At 44.4% G+C, this 21,721-nt stretch overlaps 1 protein-coding gene across 2 annotated transcripts in view; it reads right to left on the bottom strand.

Annotated features, from left to right (window-relative positions):
• Window positions 1-21,721, bottom strand: part of KLHL6 (kelch like family member 6) — a 601,696-nt gene that overhangs the window by 99,525 nt on the left and 480,450 nt on the right. For both annotated transcript variants that reach the window (XM_085634931.1, XM_085634932.1), the window contains exon 5: window positions 5,822-6,024. In XM_085634931.1, coding sequence (XP_085491057.1) covers window positions 5,822-6,024 — 203 coding nt within the window. The remainder of the gene's footprint in view (window positions 1-5,821; window positions 6,025-21,721) is intronic.

The raw sequence follows: 21,721 nt of genomic DNA, 5'->3' as shown, positions 1-21,721 counted from the left end.
CCTAATCTTTCTTTGAGTGATGAATAGTCAGAAGTTAACCATTAGTCCTGCTTGCCCAAATCATTTCCTGTAAGAGAGGACAGCGTTATGAAACGCATTCTGGAACATGTTAACCATCAGGCATAACAACATGAGTTGAACATCATAAAACCATTAGAGTATAGTCAGAGACAAACTCTATCAACATTGCAAATTCAATCTAAATCTAAATCAATTACTCACATTTATTATGAAGCATTATACATAACCAGGGGTGGGGGGTACAGTCGTTCCACGACCCCAGGAGGGATAATCCTCACCTCCGTGTCCTTGATAGAATGTAAACTTTCCGTTCCGAAAGCTGGGAAATGTAATATTCAATGTCAGTACCGGAGGCAAGGATTATGCTAGTTTTAAGCTTATCCACCACCAAGGATGCCATGTTAAGAAGAAGCTTAAAATAAAAACTCTTGAAAAAAGAGTCTGATGACCAGTCTGCTGCGTTCATGATATCCTCTAAGCGAGCTCCCAAGGAGAAGGCTTTAGACACCATAGCCCCTCTAGTAGAAAGGGCTCCGAACGTCTCAATGTTAATGCCTGCCTTTTGCATGGCCCATCTGACCCATCTAGTGATGGTAGGGGAGGAAACTGCCTTACGAGGCTTTGTGAGAGCAATAAGAAGTTGCTGTTCCCCATGGGGTTGGAGATCCTCCATCATAGCTTCATAAGACTTAATGCATCTCATTATGCATTACTTGGGGGAATGCAGAAAAGCTGGGTGTTAGATCACTCTGTAATTATTTTTTGTTCTCCTTGAAACATGAAAAGGAACTCCCCCTGGAGTAAACACTCTTACGGTGATGTCCAAATGCCTGACATCAGCAACCCATCTACAGGAGACGAGACAGAGGAGGGAAGCTAAATTAGCAACAACTGCTTTCGAGACAGCTCCTTGTCTCTCGGCCAAGAGAGGACAAGATTGAAAAGCATGTTCAAGTCCCAAAGGACCGAATATTGTGGCTCTGGGGGAATGGCGAGTTGTACTCCCCTAAGGACTTTGCGTGTCAATGGATGTTCACCCACTGAATTTCCATCAATCGGGGGATGACCCGTGGAAACCCCGGATCGGAAAGTATTGATCATCCTGTAAGCCATGCCTTCCGATGCTAGAGAGGCCACGACTTTCAGAACGTAGACAATGGTGGCCTCCACGGGATCCAAATGTCGTTGACTATACCAACCCATCCATCTGGATCAAGCTGATCTATATCTTTTAATTATGTTATTAGCCCATGCCTTGGAGAGAAGGTCTACAACCTTGAGCGAACGTCCTGGGACATGCCACCATCCCTGGTAATCCTCCACACCATGAGTTGCAATGAACCCTCCAAGAGTAGATAATGGGGATTGCCGGCTGGATCTCTGAGAAGAGCTGGAAACAGGGGTAGATGGATTGGAGTATGCCAAGAAAGTTCCATTAGGAATGGAAACCATGCTTGAGACCTCTACTGGGGGGTGATTACCACCACCTCTGGTGCTGTTGTCTGACTTGTGCGAACAACCTCATTATCATTGAGAAGTGGGGAAATGCATAGCCCCTTTCTGCCTCCAATTTTGCATGAATGCGTCTATTGCTTGGGCTGAGGGGTCTGGTCTGCAGCTGAAGTACTTGACTATTTGGTGATATAGCCTGAGCACAAATAGGTTCACAGAGCATGGGCCCCATCAGAGGTTCATCTCCCGAAAGACAGAGGGATCCAGCTTCCAGAGGCTGAGGTCTCTCAGGTGTCGAGACCACCAGTCCGCCAGCTGTTTGTCCGAGCCTGTAAAGTGTTCCACTGTGAATGAGATCTGGTTCTCCAGGCAGTACTCCTAGAATCTCCTGGCCAGATCCGGTAAGGGTTTGGATCATGTCCCCCAGGATGGTTGAGGTACCTAACCACTGCTACATTATCCACCTTGAGGAGGACATTGCATTGTGTTAGTTCTTTTGTCTAACATTTGACCGCAAATGAGCAGGCCATCAGCTCCAAACAACTGATGTTAAGAGAGCTCTCTGGATCTGACCATTTTCGTCCTATGGAGATTGCCCACAAGCCCACTACCCTGGTGTCTGATTCTAACACTAAGTCTGATTGAGATCAAAAGATGGCGCCTCCGTCCCACACTTCTATATGGACCAGCTACCATTGGATTTCCGCTTTTGCAGGGTTTTGTAATGTAATTGACCAGGATATATAGCCTGGAATGACGAAGTGGGAAGTCCGACCACCCTCGCCACCTGAATGAGGGAAGTGACTGGTTTTGCCAGGGTACGGTTCAGTTTGTGTCTGATCTCGGTTATCTTTCTGGAGGAGAGGCTTAGAGTGGCTTCAGCTGAATCTACTACAAATCTCCAGAAGACTATGGATTTTGAAGGAGATAACTCTGGCTTTTTCTCGTTGATGAGAAAGCCTAGTGCTTGCAAGAGGGAGACTGTCCATTATTGGTGGCTCTGTAAGTCCCTCTGGTCCTGGTTCATCGACACATTGTTCAGATAGGTGATCAGTCGAACCCCTCTGGCCCGAAAGGTGCTCCACCACTGGTCTAAGGATCTTGTCGAAACACCATGGAGCTGAGGAGAGTCAAAAAGGGAGGGTTGTAAACTTGCAAGTGGCATGGATCCATTGAAATTAGCAGAAGCAATGGTGAGAGGAAATATGGGGACCCATAAGTCCAAGCTCACCAATCAGTCATTGGGAAAGGTGTCAGAGGAGATGGATACCCTCCATCTTGAAGTGGTGGTACACCAGCCACTCATTAAATTGTTTGAGATTGATAACTGGGTATTTTCCATCGCATTTGTCTACCACAAAGAGGTTGCTGAGAAAGCCTTGTGGAAGTGGGGTTGTCGGGACAATGGACCCTTTGGATAAGAGATCCTGAGCATCTGCCTCTACCAAGGGTGATTCCCCAGTGGAAAAAAGAAGAGGTCATGGAGGCCTGAACTGGACAGGGAGCCAGAAAACTCAATTTGGAACCTGTGTATGATCTGTAGAACAGAAGTGTCTGATGTCAGAGACTTGTATGCAAAGCGTGCCAGTCTGCCCCCCAACTTTACATGAGCAAATTACACTCACTGTGAGAGATGCCCTGTTGGCGTCCACTTTTAGGTCTGCCTCTGGAGCCACGGTGTCTGGGGTATCCTCGTATAGGGTAAAACCCTGCCAAATCTGGTCTGGTCTTGAAACTGTCCCCGTCTAGCGGCTGTGCCCTGAAAAGAGGCCTTCTGTTGTCACCCCATTCCACGGCCCGCCTTTCTAAAAACCCGGGGGGAGGGGGAATATCTTTTTAATTGAGGACTGTGCCTTATCCAGTGAATTAGCGATGAAGTTGCTGACCTCCTTGATAACATGCTCACCAAATAGGCCACCTTGAGCCATGGGATCATGTTCAGATGTGACTAGGTACCCTAATTTGGGGTCAGTCTTAATCAAGATGGACCTTCTATGTTCCATGGATAGGGTACAGTTGACATTGCCAAGGAATATTATCGTGCTCTGCACTCAACCTGACAAGACTTTTCTGTGAATCAGTGAGCCGGAGGTCTTGGCGTCCTTTGCCATATAAAATATTTTTGTCAGTGGGCCTGCCACGTTTAAACATTTGTCCTGACAGGCTCACCAGGATCTATCTATGTCCTTTCTAGAGTCACACATATACTTGGTGAGGAATGTCACCATGTGTGGGTCTATTTCTGGCGTGAGGGCCACTTTGTCTGGCAAGGAAAGGCAGGGCCACTTCACCTTGAAGGCAGTTGTAGATTTCTTTGTCCATGGATTTTCCCATTCTCTCTGCCACGTAGGTGGCTACCTTTTCAGCAGAGGCTACATCAGATGATCAGGAGTGTAGTAGATCATTTGGATTAAGGTAATCCGAATCAAGAACCTGAGTGGGCTTATCGCTGCCAGACAGCGTAAGGTCCGAATGGGGATGCCAGGGCCTATCAGGCTTCATGTCTCCGTCTGAGACCAGGAAATCATTGTGGTTTGGTGAATGGTGGGCTGGGGAGATGTTCTAGGTCAGCGACTGGAGGGGGGAAAGTTTGGAAGGGCCGGCTAGGTCTTCTGGCTCTAATGAGTCAATAAAAATCATTTTTTCAATAGCGCTAGCCAGTTTTAGCTCACATTTTACACATTTTTGTATTTCTTTGCACTGCGCCCTTATCTCACATTAGTGCTCATCTTTGGGATCTGAGTATCCTAAAATTCTAAAAAAACATCCCTGAGCTCCCACTTCTCAGTGCGGTGGTTGTAGCCCTCAGTGGGACTAGGTTTTCCCACTGAGAGGAGAAAGCCCAAATGATGAAGCATGTCACCTTCGGGTGAGTGAGGGCATTCACCCTAAAAGGGATCCCTTTCCTTCCTGATTAGATCACTGTCATTTCAGACACAGCTTGACTATAGTATCTCTCCTTTTATGCTCTAGTTCTAAAGTTGCTCAGACCCGAGAGTTTATATTTGTGTGTTGAAATAATATATGTGTCAGGGATCATACAATTTGGTGAAGTGAAGAAGCCAGAATTGAGCCTAGGTTTTCTGGTTCCACATTGTCCTTTGCACTTTTTATATTATAGTCCCTGCCTTATGTTTAATTCTTGGTGCACAAGGCTAGAGCATGGGTGGCAGGCAGAAGCAGCACAAGAGTTTGCATCTTTTTGGGCCTGGGGTTCCAAGAAAACCTCAAGCTGAGCCAGAGACAGGCATCTGGCTCAAGCTTTCAATGGCTCGTCCTTCACTAGTGCTGAGAGCTCAGGGGTGTGGGATTTCCATATCCCAACAACCACAAAATATTGTTTGGGGTTAAGGACAGTGACTGTCACATACTTGCCAGAGATAACAAATGTGACCACTTCACTGCCTCTATCAGAGGCCTTGACTGGCTACCAGTAGGAAAAAGAGTTAACTATAAGTCACTGTTCACACCAACAGCGGCTTATGTGGTCATGATTTCCTAGGGATGTATCATTACACCTACCTTGCACTGTGGCTGCTTTTTTTTCACTTTCTCAGCACCATTTTACATCACGGACAATAGAACAGTGATGTGCGCTTTTGGTATTTGTGGTGTCACACAGGAAATCTTTTCCTGTTAAACTGTGCAAAATTGAAAACCGCCATCACTACAGCAGGGCAACCAAAACCATTTTTCACCTAATAATTCGCATTTGAATGCTTTGTAAAAGGTCTCTACTCCTCATATTTGTCTGTTACCCTGAGACCACATCAGTGGCATGTTAGTCCCATAGAAAAACCGATAAGGTGGCATAGTTCCTGCTTCCACGGTTAGAATTGAAAATCGTTGCGAACACCATGGTTGTAGACCTCAGCTGGGTACAATTTAAGCAACCAAGTACATACAAAAGTAGGTACCAAGTTGGTCAGTGATGGAACTGTAACAGACAGTAGGCAGTAGCAACATGCAATGTAGAACCAACTATCAAACCAATATATTCCTTTCCAATTCCTCAATAGGGCTCCTGATTCTGAAGTCAAACCCGTGTTGGGCATTATTTTTCCTTACTTTTTTGTCCTATATCACCCTCTGTGTTCTGAAATATATTGAGGGCAGGGCGTAAGTAGAGGAGCTGGGCATGGAAGATGGGAAAATACATCTTCATTTTATGCGGATTTGAGTACAAAATGAGAATCTTTTACTGAGAGATTAATCACATAAGAAGACCTGTTTTTCTGGTAAGATGTCCATCAACCCCTCAGTAGCAAGCAGTTTGGTATTTATCTTCACAACATATTCTTATTAGAGCAAGCTTCAAGGAAAACCAAAATAAAGTTCTCTGTAGTACCTCCGTCCAACAGTTATGGAAAGGATCATATATTTCCACACTGTTAACCCTCTGTATCCCATCAAAGCCTCCGATCACGTACACCCGGCCTCCAAGCACTGCCATTTTGTGCCGCCATCGACCAAAATTCAAGAACTCGACTTGGATCCATTTGTTGATCGAGGCGTTATATTTCCAGACATCATGTTGTGTTTCTTTGCCACCTGTAAGAAATCACAAACAAAGCTTACATATGATGGACAAACTACTGGTTCAGAAAGTGTGGCTATAGAGGCACTTCAGGGTCACCAAATGAGTGAACTGGTAAAGCAATCAAAGCTTAATCAATAGCACAGTCGATTACAGAGCACTGTATGGAGCTTGCTGAGAAGTGTACTGCGTCTTCATGAGAGATTGTCTGATATAAGTACAAACACAGTCACAGTGCTCTCGGACGGTCATCATGCTTTCACTATAAATGGAGTACACTTAAAGAAAATGATCAGGATTGCTTGCACATATTTTTAGGCATGGATACAGTCGGTTCCTTGGCACCAAGTAGGGCAATATATTTGATCATTATTGATTTGAGGGGCAAGACTGCACAGTACAATTCACTTCTACTTATGTTTTGAAGTGTGCATCCATGCTGCAGCAATACCAGTTCAAGCATGGCACACTGAACAACTTTACTCAGTTTGAAGTACCCGCATACAACTGGATTTTATACACAGGGAAGTGTGTATTTATAACGGCCATTTAGAGATGGATTTTTCTTACCATTTGAACACATCTTTTATCAAGTGAATAAAAGAGGTCAGCTTTGTTTTGTTCCAACAAATCATACAACTCATGAATATCATTGTGTAAATGTTGTCTTCACCTGATACTATTCTCCTTATGGTTTCTATCAGCTGCTTCTCTTTCTTTTTCAATCCCACCTGCAGATCTTGTCCATTGTCTCACTTTCCCAGATCCCCTCCAATTCACCACCAAGTAGCCCCTCCCACATCAAGCTGCCCCGTTGGATTCCCATACCCTCCCATTCTTAACTGAGGACATTTTTCACTTTCTAACCCCCCCATTTCATCCTGTGTGTGCCCTAGCTCACAGTTGCTGGTCCTCTTACACCTGGCTCCCTGTGCTGGCCTTTGCAAGCTTTGACTTCACCTTGCTGCCTCTGTTTTTGTAGGTTCTTGCCTTACAGGCCCTTTCGCCCAAGGTCTCGCTTATTAAGCTCATCTTGGCCCCAGTTCTTTCCTTGCTCCCACCATGCAATTGCTCTTGTCATTTGTATAATTAACTTTTCTATCATCAAACCACACTGAATCCTTTTCTATTGGAGCAGTGTTCATTTTGATCTCACTCTGAAATACTGTACTTTAGGAGTGCACCCTAATCATTCGTAGTCAGCACTTGAATATATTCTGTGTGACTAATGTTATTAAGGAAAATGAAGTATTACATTTTTAAAGTTCTCCACATGAAGATTAATGAGACATTATAATTGTGTGCATAGAACGTGACTAATAAACGTCTATGTAATATTTACCTATTAATGTGACAGGAGAAGTCAACATTTAAAATGTGTCCCATTGTGAGATTAATAAAATAGAATGCGTATGCATAGACTAATGTTTAAACATTTATACGTGTAACATGAATTATTTCCATGCAGATGCATTTGGAATGACATCTTTGTAATTATTTACAATTTATTCATGTATTAAGAAGCTGAATTTATTATATGTGTAGAAATTGGTGCTTATTCTGTAACCCTTTGTACTGAAGCTGACATAAGAGTGGGCCTCAAGAAACCTTTCAGTTCAAGCTCAGGTTTAAAGTCTAACATGTAATTTGTATTTAACCTTCAACGTAGAATGTATTTGCCTGTATTTTAGTTTCCACTGTAGGTGTGGACAAAGTCTTGTTAGTTGGCATAGAAGGGTTTTGTTTTTATTAGATAAAAAGGTATGAGAAGATTAAGTTTGGCAAGGAGAAACGTGGTAATGAGCAAGGAGGCGAGTTGTTATGAAGGAGGAGAAGAATGACAAAGGATGAATGAAGATGCAACTTATCGATGTGGGAAAGTTGGTGCAAGTATCCAGTTGTGCCAAAATCATGGAAAAGTACTAGCAACAGTCACATGGAATTGTCTACCTTGAATACAATTAATATTTGATGCTGTAACTTAGTGAGGGTCAGAAGAGACATATTAGGACTTCACGGGCAAACAGATCTATGCATCTGCTTGTGTGGCTTTTTCCTGATTGTTTGTAGTCATTATAGAGTTAGTTGTCTGCTTTGTGTTATGTAGGGTGAATCTCTGTAAGAGATTTAGACTCATTTTATTTGTTCTGTATTTCTATATGAAAATGTTGAGGCTGGTCTATATCGATTTGTTTCTAAATTTATAATTGAATCTTACTAACCTCAGATTTAGTTTTCAAGTGGATTGTTGTGTGACCAAATTGTTTACACTGTATTGAGATTCAACTGTGATAGTTTTTTCCCTCTTACCTCTCAAGCTGCTACCAAGACCATGGGATTGAAGATAATTGTTTAAGTGGGACCAAACTCTCACACTATCGTTATGGATCTCTATAGTAACTGAAAATGTATATAATTTTCTGTACTATTGCACTGATCAGTGCCAATAAATAATCACTCAGATGTTTCTCTAGTCTGTAAAACATCTGTAAATTAAGGGTTACTATGCCTGAAGATGTCCTACCAAAACTCGTATCCAGCCTCAAAGATGTATTTCCTAATATCCAATCACAATATATTTGCCCATGTGTCTTCAGATGACTATATTAAACCTGCATAATCTAGCTGCGAAGGGCATGCTTTAAGGGAATATTGAAGCTGTTGCTCTAGCCAAGTGCATCAGAAAAAACCTTCTGCTAATCACAAGAAGCAACTGTGTTGAATGTCATTTTGGGCACCCTATAATGGGTGTAATCACTCACAAATCGCACATGCTTCTTCATTCTTAGGTGTGCAGACCATAATAGAACGCAAATTCCAAACCGCTAGTTAGTGCACCCTTTGATAACGCAGATAAACAGGTGCTCAATTTGCATCCAATTTTTGTGGGTCCACTATAATCAGGCCCAAAACATCTGTAGCTATCATTTTCACTCAACAACACTCACCTGCCGTTTACTAATAGATACAAATGCATAAAAATTAGGGAGTAGGTTGTCCAATTGCAATGAGAGTAAAGAGTTTCATTGACCCTGTGTGAGTCAGGGAATCTGTTTATATATTTGTATTTATCTTGCAGGTTTTTTACAACGTAGACTAAATACAATGGGTGTCAGAGCAATTTACATAAGAACAGTTAAAAATACATAAGCACTAAACTAATTAAATCTAGCTATTTTGTGTAAAAGTATCACACCCACAAGCTGTGTGATGTCTCCCCATCGCTATGTAGAGTACCCATCTTCATGGAGCTACTGCTAATCCTATCCTACTTAACCTGCTGCATATCTTGCCACAAAGAAGGCTATCCAGGCAGGGTTCCAGTGACAAGCAGGGGCGTAGCTTGGGGGAATGAATCTCAAGTTTCCCAACTAAAAAAGAAGTGGGTTTCAGGGTGGAGGGGTGAGATGATCAAGTTTCAGAATGGATTGTATACTATGAGGAACAGAGTAAGAACTAATTTACATTAGAGGGGACATCTATCTAAGATGGCACACTGGGCAAACAATCATGGGCTGGAATGGTACCCCAAGTGTTTGCCACAGGTTAGACTATTTGCAAGCTTACATCCCATCGATTTTTGCTAGTAGTATTCCTGGAAGCTTGAGAGTGGTGCAGCTTTTCATGCCTACAACTGCCAATGTTTGTGAATTCCAAAACATAGTACATTTGCAACCATTCAAGGAGTACTAATATGGGTGAAAATGTACTACTTTTATATGTTAAACTGGTCACTGTATATATTAAAGATCCTGATCCTGAAAAGGAACGAGTTAATACCTCTTACGGAAATGCCAACAATGAGAGAAAACAACACAGACATAACAGACCTGGCTCAGGGCCTCCAGACCCAACTACCAAAACAAGGATGCATTTGAGGGGTGTCACGTCCCAAACAACCCCCCTAAAGCTACACTGCTGTGTTTCCTGGTGTTTCTTCCTAGGTACTCATTTGTATGGGGAGGTACAACACAACAACCTGGATTCCCTACCTTGTGATCACTTATTTAAATGTATTTTCAGAGCACTCACTCTTCTTTGTCTCTGCTACAAGAAGCCTTGATGTGAAAAATTGTGAAACTGCTCTAAATGGCCTCATCTGGAGAGTCCAGGAAGATCTCCCAACCTCATATCATTCATGCCAATGTTCCGCAACTATGGAGCTTCTGAAAACAGTTCTACCCATTCTCTCAGACATTTTACTAGGATTTAAAGCCCCCAAGCACTGCTTTACATTGCATGGAGAACAAATTGATCTTTGGCACTCGATAGACCTTATTTCCCACTCTCTGGACCAACAGGAATGGGACCACCAACAGCCACAATCTAAGTCAGATGAGACTCAACACACTCACTTCCACAAATCAAGTTGTGAGGAAGCACAGGTTACACCGTGGATCCAAAGACGACCTGCAAAGCAACACAAATTACAGGCGCATCAATCAGGCACTTACCCAAGGAGGCCAGCCCTTCTCCTGATCTGTCCCAGATGGAGGAGAACCTCACAAATCAAGGCCTAAGAACAGCTCTCTCTAAAAGAGAGCAAACGTGCCTCAGGAAGACCAGGCTTAATAATAGATCAAAGGCAATAGTCCAAATTCCCTTCCTCGCTAGGCAACTCCAACAGGGACCTGGATAATAAGTTAGCAGTAAGGAAGAACCAGCAGCACCAGGTGAGCCAAAGCACAACCCCCTACCCAATTTTACAACAAAAGAAATTGATTACTAAAACCGCCAGTCCTTTTAAAACTATCCAACACAAATCTAATTCTACTCATGAGATAGCTAAGGCGATCTTGCCTATTAAAGCAAGACCACCTTCATGTGATTCTGAAAATGAACATACTACCTTCAAAATGAGGTCACCCCCTCATTCCCATGGCTCTGCTCTTCCTATCAACACTAGAAATTCCATGCCTCCATTTATTAACCCAGTTCTTACCCAAGACGGGTCCAGTCAAGCAGAAGTCCATCTCAACAGGGCTTATTGTCGTATTATGACTCAATATCCCACCTGCAGTCTTTGTGTCAATGGCCATAGGAATGACTAGACCATGAACAACGCAGGCCAGATGGTCCACTTTACCAAATTTCATCTCTGGCCCAATCTTATATTTAATGAGCACTTTACCCAACTTGATGCACTTGCAATCAAATCACGTAGAAGGAGTTAAATTCAAGCCCAATCCGGCCTCATCCGGCACCGAAATTACAGTGGTTACCTGGTTTAGTGAACCAATAGCAACTCAGAAATGACTGAACAAGGAGCACTTTCTAAATTGGGGCATAGAAATGAGGAAACTTGAGCCAGGACTCTATCCGAGTCTACTACTTCCCATGGAGAGATTGCCAACCAAAAAGCAGTCACCAGCAAAGGGATACCTAAGGGGACCAATAGGTCTATCAGAACATGGTGCTCACAGAACCCATATGCATATATCAAGTTCTGGGATGTCAGAAATGTCAGACCCACTCTATTGCACAAGGTAGGTCACCACGCAGATAGTGCCAGGCCAAACCCCAAGAACAACGTAGTCAGCATGAACACGAAGACATGTGAGCCCCAGAATTGACCAGCCGTCAGTAAAGCTGTGTTCTTGGAATGTAAATGGACTTAACAACAAGGTGTGCAAGAATGACTTCACTGATTTTCTTCAAGTCTTCAACATCCTGCTATTACAGGAAACCTGGTCCAAGGCCTCTATCCTTTGCTCGGTTTTAAAGAATTTCAAATTGACCCAACTAAGTTATCCCTGTCTGTAAGAGTCTCCAGAGGTCTTACCACTCACATTTCAACTAATCTCCACTTGGAGTAAGAACCCATAGATCTGGGCCAGGCTGGACCCAATGTATCAAGCTGTCAGTTCTTCCTCCAGCTCACAACACGTTCAGTTTGTTAGTTTGTAACATATATATCCATCCAGGTCCTAAGGACAAGACTTGTAAAATCAAAGCACTGATTGCTTTGCTCAAGTCCCTTCAAACCACCTATCTGCAAGCCTACTTGGTACTATCTGGGGATTTCAACATGCACACCTGTTGCAGATGAAAACATTGACATTTAATGACAGCCAAAGTCATCTCCTTCATATCAGTTCCATCAGCTATTTTGAATTACGTCAGTAATGACCAGTTTGGAAAAGAATGCACTTGGGCTCTAGAGACTATGGGGTCTATTATAATGGCGGGCGGATCGCCACCGCCCGTATGGCGGTGGCGATCCCCCTGCCATTATTCTATGCCCGCATGCAATTTACCCCCCGCCTGATTATGTTGGCGAGGGGGTACCGCGGCGGACGGGAAGACCGTCCGCCGCTTTTCCGCCCGGTCAAAAAAAGTTTGAATATGGTGGCGTGTCTGTTAGACACCGCCATCCATATTACTATACATGCGGGGATCAGCCTTTCCGTGGCGGGAAAGGCATGCGGTCTTCTGTGTTGGGGGCCCGTTGCGAGCCCCCAGGATGCTGGGGGGGCACATGGGGAATACCTACGTTATCCCCCTGCATTGGCACGGCCAAAGTGGCAGGCACCGCGCAGTGCCTGTCACCTTGTGCATGTCAATGCACGACGTGCATTCCCAGCATTGTGGTGGGCGGTGCTGTGAGCACCGCCCACCACAATGCTGGGAATAGAGGATGCCACCGTCACGGTGGCGGTGGCATCCTAACTGCCGGTGCGGGACCGCCGCACCACTGGCGGCCGGTCCCAGCACCGCTAGGGTCGCCATCCTAATAGGCCCCTTTGTGTCTATACACATTAAATGGTCATTTCTCTGAGGATCAACCAGCTACCCACACTCGGGTAACACCAACTTCTTATGTGATCCTGGACTATACTCTTGTGGATTCGGAATTATTCCCAATGATCAAATCCTATGGCATAACTTCTAAGATTGAGAGTGACCTCTTTCCCTAAAATGTTGAGCAATCTCTGCGTTTTCCAAATACTCCATACACATGCAACATGATAACCTCAGCTAGGGCCTTGAATCTAAAACGTCTTACATGGTCGGGATCCATAGCAAAGGGAATCATGGGCTTTGTTAGTGCTTATGTGGCCACCGACTAATCAGGCAGAATTTGTCAATCAACACCTGCCCAGGCCTGGGAGTCTGTGGTTACTGTCCTTATTGCAACTTTTTCACCAAAAGCTACAATGCTATATAAAACCCGGCCCGGCGCAGCTTAGTTCTCTCTACGCCTTTTACAGATGAAGGGGCAGTTAAACAGGGAGTCTTAACAAGCCCTCAAAGGATATCCCTCTATTAATCAAGAGACAGGGAAGAAACTCTCAGCCTTGAGGCAATTCTATAGAAAGGCGATCTAGTCGGCAAAATCTGTCCATCAAACACACATATGAGCCAGCCTGCTCCATATGAGTAAACTAGCAAACAACAGCCTATTTTGGGCTGAAATCAATAAATTGGTGACTGGAAGCTATCAACATAACAATGCTGGTATAAATGAAGGAGAGTGGATCGGACACATAATAGCTGTTTAGTCTGCTGATAAAACTGCTGACCCCTTGCACATATACCTAGCACAGCCAGGGAGATCCATTTACACCACTTTATCAGGGTACAATATCTTCCTAATCAGAGTAGGCATCTGGACACGTAGCTTGCCATTTGCCTGTGGCCTCCAGTTCCTGCTTGTTCCAGACTGATCCAGTGACACCGCAGCTGCCAGGGTTTCTTACAGGGCTTTTCCCTACCGGGGTTTCCCACTCACAATTCTTCCTGCCAACAGAAGCCCCACCAACCACAGGACCTACTTAATGCAGGCCGCAGCACGACCACATCAGTAGGCACCTGGACACCTAGCTTGCCACTTGCCTGTGACCTCCAGTTCGTGCTTGTTTCAGACTGATCCAGTGACACCCCAGCTACATGGGTTTTCCCACTGGGGATTTCCTAACCAGATTTTCCCACTCACAGTTTTTTCCACCAACAGAAGCCTCACCTACCCCAGGACCTACTTTAATGCAAGCCGAAGCGCGACAGCGCAGTGGGGGTGTGCAGCTGGCGTGCCACTGGTGCGCCGAAGGTGTGCCAAAGTCCACCCCATCTGTGACCATCTGCACCTCGACTGTGCCCAGCATCATGAACCCTGGCCCACCTGCCCCCCCAAAGATACACCACCACCGAGCTTGACACCCTTGACCTCGTACTTTGCAACATACACAGTCAACGCGCTGACCCACGCCTTACGGTAGGACCTTTCACCTCCACCCACATCCACCTCACCTGCCACTGCACACACACCAGCTCCACCCCGAACACACCCTGAACAAAAACACCAACTTGCATGTGCCCTTCTCAACACACGCTCACTATGCAAGCACTCCACTATGGGACCTCATCGCCACAATCAGACCCAACATAGTGTTCCTCACTGAGACCTGGCTCAGCCCTACATCCACCTCAAACATAGCCACTGCGATCACTGATGGATATAAAATCACTCAGCTCACTAGGACCGCACCAACAAGCCGCGAGGAGGAACAGCCATCATCCACAGAGACCATACAGTGTACCATCAACAAAAGTACAACCCCCATGGAACATCTCAACTTCAAGCTCCACACGGGCAACAAGACGACCGTCACAGGCACCCTCGCATACTGACCCCTAGGCCCACACTCCAGCTTCTGCAACACCATCACAGACTTCATTGCACCCCTGGCCTTAGACTCCAAGGACTACATCTTCCTCAGCAACTTCAATTTCCACATCGGCGACCCCAATGACATAAACACCGCACACACCTCGACAGTCTGAGCAGCCTCGGATTGACCCAGATCTTTCATGACCCTACACACATCGCACGACACATACTGGACCCAATTTTCACCTCAGCAACCGCATGAAATACAGACATGTCACAGAACTCACATAGATCAAGAACTCCATCATCCACTTTAGCTTCTCCAGCCCCTGCACCGCCACCCCCAAGATGACCAATGCCCCTCACTGAAGGTGAAATCAAATCTAGACCAGCTTGGCCAATGCCCTCAACACCTCCAGCCCTGCTACCACCACCAACCTCGAACAGGGAGTGAAAAACTTAAACGCCTGGATGCCCAATTGCACAGACAGCATCGTACCCATCAAGAGCAAAATCCAGAGTCAATCCTTTAAAAAGGTCATCTGGTACACCCAAAAACCCAGAACAGTGAAACGAGACTGCAAACAGTTGGAGAGGATATGGCGCTCCAGCAAGGACTCCTCTGACAGGGCAGCTTTCAAGACCTCCCTCAACATCTACCACTGCCTGATGAGGGCAACACAGAAGCCAGCTATTGCTGCACAAATCGCAACCAGCACCAAGGAACTTTTCAACATCGTTAAGGAATTCTCCAACCGGGCTGCCAGTGAAAACAACATCACACCCTCACAGCAGCTGTGCAACAACCTCACCCACTTCTTCCACGACAAGATCGCAACCATATACAGAAACTTCTAATCCCAACCCACACCTATGAACTACCTCGACAAATACGCCTCCACTGTAACCGATACAAACCACACACTGACCACCCAGAACATCCTCTCAACCTAGCACACCACCTCTACCATGAAATCCATCCACTTGGGAGCTTCCACAGACCCATGTCCGCACAACTTCTTTAACCGTGGAAACCAAAGGATCGGCAAGGAACTCACCACCTGTTTTAACAACTCCGTCACCGTGCCAACGTTTTCTGATGCATGGAAACATGCCAAAGTCAGACCACTACTCAAAAAACCCTCCGCCAACCCCAGGGAACTCAAAAACTACTGGCCAATCTCACTGCTCCCATTCCCAGCACAGGTACTGGAAAAGATCATCGACATTCAACTCATGACATACCTGGAGCAGAACCAGTTACACAATGCGTCCCTATTCGGCTACCGCAGCAATCACAGCACCGAACCCACCCTGATCCCAGCCCCCGCAAGATTCAAACTCTCCTCAACTGAAAAGAAAGAGCAGCTTTGATCCTCCTTGACCTCTGGGTAGCCTTCATCACTGTATCCCACCACACACTGATCGAAAGACTCCACCACATCAGCATGAAAGGGGACGCGCTCACCGGAAGTACCCAGAGGATCCACCTCATACATTTCACCTCCGAACTCAAGGAGGTCACTTGCAGTGTCCCCCAAGGCTCATCCCTCAGTCCCACGCTCTTCAATACATATTACCCCTCTGGCCAAAATCATCAGATCCCAAGGTCTCAACATAATTACCCTTCGCAGATGACACCCAACTCATCCTCCCATTCACTGATGAGCCCACCACCACCAGAATCAACTTCCACAGATGCATGACAAATATCGCTGACTGCATGAAGAACAACTGCCTGCAGCTGAACACAGACAAGACCAAAGTACTGATCTTTAGCAACAGCAGCAACACATGGAACATGGGGCCATCAGACATAGGACCTGCACCCACTTCCTCCTACCACGCCAGAAATCTCAGAATCATCATTGAGAACAAGCTCACCATGAAATTACAGACCAACGCCATCTCCTCCGCCTGGTTCCTCAGTCTGCACATGCTACCTAAGATCTTCAAGTGGATACCCCTATACACGAGCACACCATGACACAAGCTGTCATCACCAGCCAACTTAACTACGGCAATGCCCTCTACGTAGGAATCGCCACATACCTTCTACAGAGACTTTAGGTCATACAGAAAGCCGCAGCCAAACTCATTCTTGGCCTTTCACAATGAACCCACATCACACCACACCTCAGGAAACTCCACTGGCTCCCCATACATAAGAGATGCCAATTCAAGCTGACCCATGCACACAAGGCTCTACACAACCAAGGACCCGCCTACATTAACCACCACCAACCACCAAAAAGACTGCGCTCTACTGCCCTTTTATTTGACCATACTTCCTGCATCTACCGAAGCAGAAGTGGATGACACTCCTTCTCCCACATCGTAGCAAAGACTTGGAACAGCCTCCCCATGCACCTTCGGACAATGACCTCACTTCCGGAATTCCAAATGGCCCTCAAGGCCTGGCTGTTCCATTAAACCTCTGGGGACTGTAAGCACCTGGATTCCCTATTGGATAATAGCCGTGCTTTATAAATCCTGATTGCGTGATTGATTGAGATGGCCCATGGTGGAATGAGTCACAGGTTTGGCACTCTCTGAAGCATCTCAGATCAAAGGGGGCCCCAGGCCTCAATGGGCTCTCCGATGTTCTATTGAAGCAGAATCAACAATGCTGGCCACTCACTTGACTCCAATATTCAATTACTGCTTTTAAACCAATACCATACCGTCTTCCTGATGAGGCAGCATATTGCCCGGAGTCTAATTTAGCCAACTACAGACTCATTGATCTAATTGGGATTGATGCGAAGATCTATGCCTAAAATCTCTTGATAGATCTGGAAGCCTGAGTTAGTTTAGACAACATCATCCCAGCGATGCAGACAGGCTTTAGAGCACGTATGTGTACTACAACTAATGTACTAGCAGTCAGCCTCATAGCAGAAAAAGCTAAAGGCAGACGCTCCAAAGTCTACACATGTTGTGTGGACCTGAAAACAGCATTTGACCGAATCCCCAGGGACAGACTTTGGGCCAAGATGAGCAACTGGGGAATGCCTTCTAAATTACTAAAAGCCATTATTAATCTGTATTCACATACTTGGATCCAAATCAAAATCGTCAGCGTCTATAGCACCACTCATAAAATCCCAACACAGATTGGCCTAAAACAGGGGTGTGTATAGCCCCGTGTCTATTCAACATCTATACTGCCAACCTATACATCCATCTTTCTGAAGTACCATGCAGTTCCTCCCCACCCCCCAAAATTAGCAGATGAACCTTTTAAGATACCTCCAATATGCCGACAGCATTGTTTTACTGAGTCAAAACCCAACTGGTCTTCAGTGTCTAATTACCAAACTGGCACAGAACACCTAAACGTGGGGGTTAAAATTAAACCACAACAAAGCCAAAGTGGTCTGCTTTTCTTCATCTTACAGGTCCTTTCATCCAAACTTCAAGTGCAAAGTCTTTGATAAACCATTGGAACTGTCCGAATCCTATAAATATCTAGGTGTGCTAATGGATGCTCAATCATCATTTAGAGATCATCTACCGCAACAATTTACATATTTTTATATTTAAGATCAAATAGAAAATGCAATCAATTGATAATTTAATTAAATTCCAACACTATATTCACAAATACCTAGCAGCCCATATTTAAAATATAATTAAAATAACAAATTATAACACAATTGACATATTAAGTAATAAATAAAACAGTTAATAATAAATGAATAATTAATAGTTAACAAATTGTAACTTAAAAAACTTCACACCCTATTCACCTAAAAATACAACACACACCTAATATATAACATAAAACATATATTTATTAAACAATTTGCAAAATTATAAATAATTTACATATTTTAATAAAAATTCATAATTAATTAATATTTCACATTTACTTAATTAACTTTCCACCCTATACCCCTACATACCCAACACTCCACGCCTAAAAAATAACTTTAGAAATATAATAAGTGCACAATTTACATAATTATTTATCAATTGAATAATTCATACTAAATTAATTATTACAAATCAATTACTTAATTAACTTCTTACCCTATACTCCTATAAACCCAACAAAATGCACCTAAAAGATACCTTAAAAATATGATAGTTGCACAATTTTTCATTATTAATTATCAATTAAATAATTAATAATACATTAATTATTAATAAATTATTACTTAACTTCCCACCCTATATTCCTTATTTTTTAGAAACGTGGAAATAAAAGTATAGGCCAGGCCAGTAGAATTGCGAATAGGTGGCAGCCCTAGCACCAAGTTGTGCTCTGAGGTGTGCACTGACACTTCACATTATTCCTCTACCCCAGTGGCGGTGCGTCCATTAGGGTGCTGGGGCATTGCCCCACAAGCAGCCTGCGCCCACAGCTCCCTCGGCGTCTCGGAACTTAAGTAAACTCTCAGTTTACCTAAGTTCAGAGACGCAGAGGGAGACCTGACAATCATGTCAGTCAGCATGATGTCGGACCCCCCACCCCCTTCAGAGTCTGAAGGGGATGGGCGGTCCGACATCATGTTGACTGACAGGCATTGTCAGATCAGAGGCAGGCAGCAGCACAAGTGCGCATGACTTGTGAAGGTTGGCGAATCTTTCCACCGTGCCCAGTCATGCGCACTAGTGTCTGCTCAGGCTGGCACATGCCCATTAGGAGAGTGAGGGTTGAGCAAAGGCTCAAACCTCGGTCTCCTAACGGGCAGGCGGGCGACGAGTAACCATGCCCTAAGTCAATGCTGTTTACCGTCCCCCTGCTTCTCGACTTTTGGCTTCCTCGTTGTATTCAGACACCCAGTTTGCACATTGGTGGGACCCACGTGGGAGTCCGGCGCCGATTGGTTGAGACCATCTATGTAAAGTGCATCACTTGACTTGCGTGTCTGGAAAGCGGCTGTGAGGTAGAGTACAAATGAGGCCCGAAAGTACCCCCAGGTGATAGGTGTGATAAAGACTGTGGGGCTCCCCATTAGTTCATATGTTTTATATGGTAAACAGCCTTCATGCGTGCATATGTAACATGCCAGTAGTCTAGCCATGTTTTATATATGCATTGCTCAGTGTACAAAGGGCACGTTTTATTGTACAAACATGGTCTCTTAATATGCAATGGGAGGTCGGTGCACCCAGGCTCATCCAATCGCAGAAGTTCTGCAAGTTCCTTATTGACTGGCCCATAAACGTTAAAAAAAATATATATAATGCAGCAATTTGTTCAAGATCAAACTATATACTTTAAACATTAAACCAACAATAACAGACCCAAGCGCTTTGAGACAGAGGTGCTACAACAATATCCTCTTGTTCCAGCTACCCTGGAGTTTAGCCACTTTCTAAATTCTGATTGTGTGATAAAAGGGGTCCCAGGGATTTGAGATACAGTGATTTGTCCAATAAAACCCAATGCCCTCAAACGGGGGCACTCATTCTCCTGTTGCCACAGCCATGTATATTTTGGTCTATAGCTGTCGTGTGTGGTGTACATAGTGTGTTGAAGCACATTAGTGTATGTATTACGTGTATGTAGGATTCATTTATAAATAATGTTTTAGCGAGCAGTAAACATCAGGAACCTTTCCACTTCTGGCCTCTTGCCTTCAAACTACAGAAAATACACACCTCACAAGTTCAGGAATTCAATCTTTTCGAAAGAACAGCACCATCACCTCTAGGAATATCTAGGCGCTGTGAATTAGTAGGACATGTGAGGTAATAAGAAGCTCTTCAGAGTTGCTCTTGTGAGAGATGTAGAATGTAATTTTTATAGCTTCCTGGCAGGGCCCCCCAATTTGGGTTGTGTTGTGAGGAATTATGAAGGGGCGGGGAAATAACCACTTCCTGAGAAAACTGGAATTTCTGAGTTTGAGTTACATTGTCAATATTTATGTGTCACTTTCATAGTTATTTAGACTGTGTTTCTGTTTTATACTGTTTCTGCCAATATGTAACCTTGAGCCACAGTTTTGGTTGATTTTGATTGCAGTGGCTCAGTTTATTTGGTGATTCACAATTCCAATCATGGGTAAAACATGGCTTGTTGAACATAGATGAGATGTACTTGCAAATTGTTGGATTGCGTATTGCATTTCAGGTTCTCAATTTGACCAATCTTTTGACTTCTTACCAACGAAATATGATTGTCTTCCTGTTCGAGGACCACACTGCTTTTTCTCTTATCTGTCTTGTATCAAGACCCTGCTGGACTATGGGGTGAAAGAAAGATTGAATAATGCAGCTACCTATGTTATATGACATCTGTTTATTAATGTAATAACTGCACTTTCATAATTGCTTTCTTAACCCTACTGCTTTCTCAAATTTGCTTGAAAATGCACCATTTGTCCACTCTTTTTTCAAAATTTTCTCAGGGAGACAACCCCCCACCGAGCCCCCTCTTAGGTTGTTCGGTGTCGTTCGCTACGCTAGCTGGCTGCGGTGCAGTATGACAATCATTTTACGCCTCATCACTTTCAAATGTCACCAGCCGCCACTGCTCTACCCTGAGCTGTCTGATGCAAAGCTATTCTAGCACTGGTTCCTGCAAAGAGTTGTCCTTCTGCACTTTTAGCTCACCCTGTCCCCTTGAAGCAATCCTAACATCAAGACGTGCTCCAGGCTCTCACAATGAGCCTCTGTGCTGAAGTACCCCATGCAAAGGTATCCTAGCACAGCGACATGAGCTGCTCTCTCAAAGGGAATTTTTTGCCCTTGACTAAACTGTGAAAAGCTCTCCTAATCACATCTAATCTAATCTGCCCCAATTCAAAGCTATCTAAGCACTGACATGCAACAAGGTGTCACAGTGAAAGTCTGTCCTAGCCTGCCCCATTCTAGCTATCGTAGCACTGAAACGAGCACTCAGTCAAGCACAGAGATCTCTCACAACACCCTTTTTCTGGAATTACCCATGTAGAGCTAGGCTAGCACTCAGACATGTGCCATACTCTCAAAATGCACTTCTGTCCTGCCCTCCTCCATTGAAAACTATCCAGACATTAAACCATGCATTGAGCTTGCACAATGAACTCCTATCCTCAACCATTCAATGCAATGTTAGGCTAGCACTGAAATCTGCAAAAACCACCATAACACACTTCTATCCTGATATG

This window comes from Triturus cristatus, chromosome 11 (assembly GCF_964204655.1).
Source record: "Triturus cristatus chromosome 11, aTriCri1.1, whole genome shotgun sequence".
Taxonomy (NCBI): domain Eukaryota; kingdom Metazoa; phylum Chordata; class Amphibia; order Caudata; family Salamandridae; genus Triturus; species Triturus cristatus.
The sequence above is the reverse complement of the archived record's forward strand: the minus strand, read 5'-3'. Positions and strand labels throughout refer to the sequence as shown.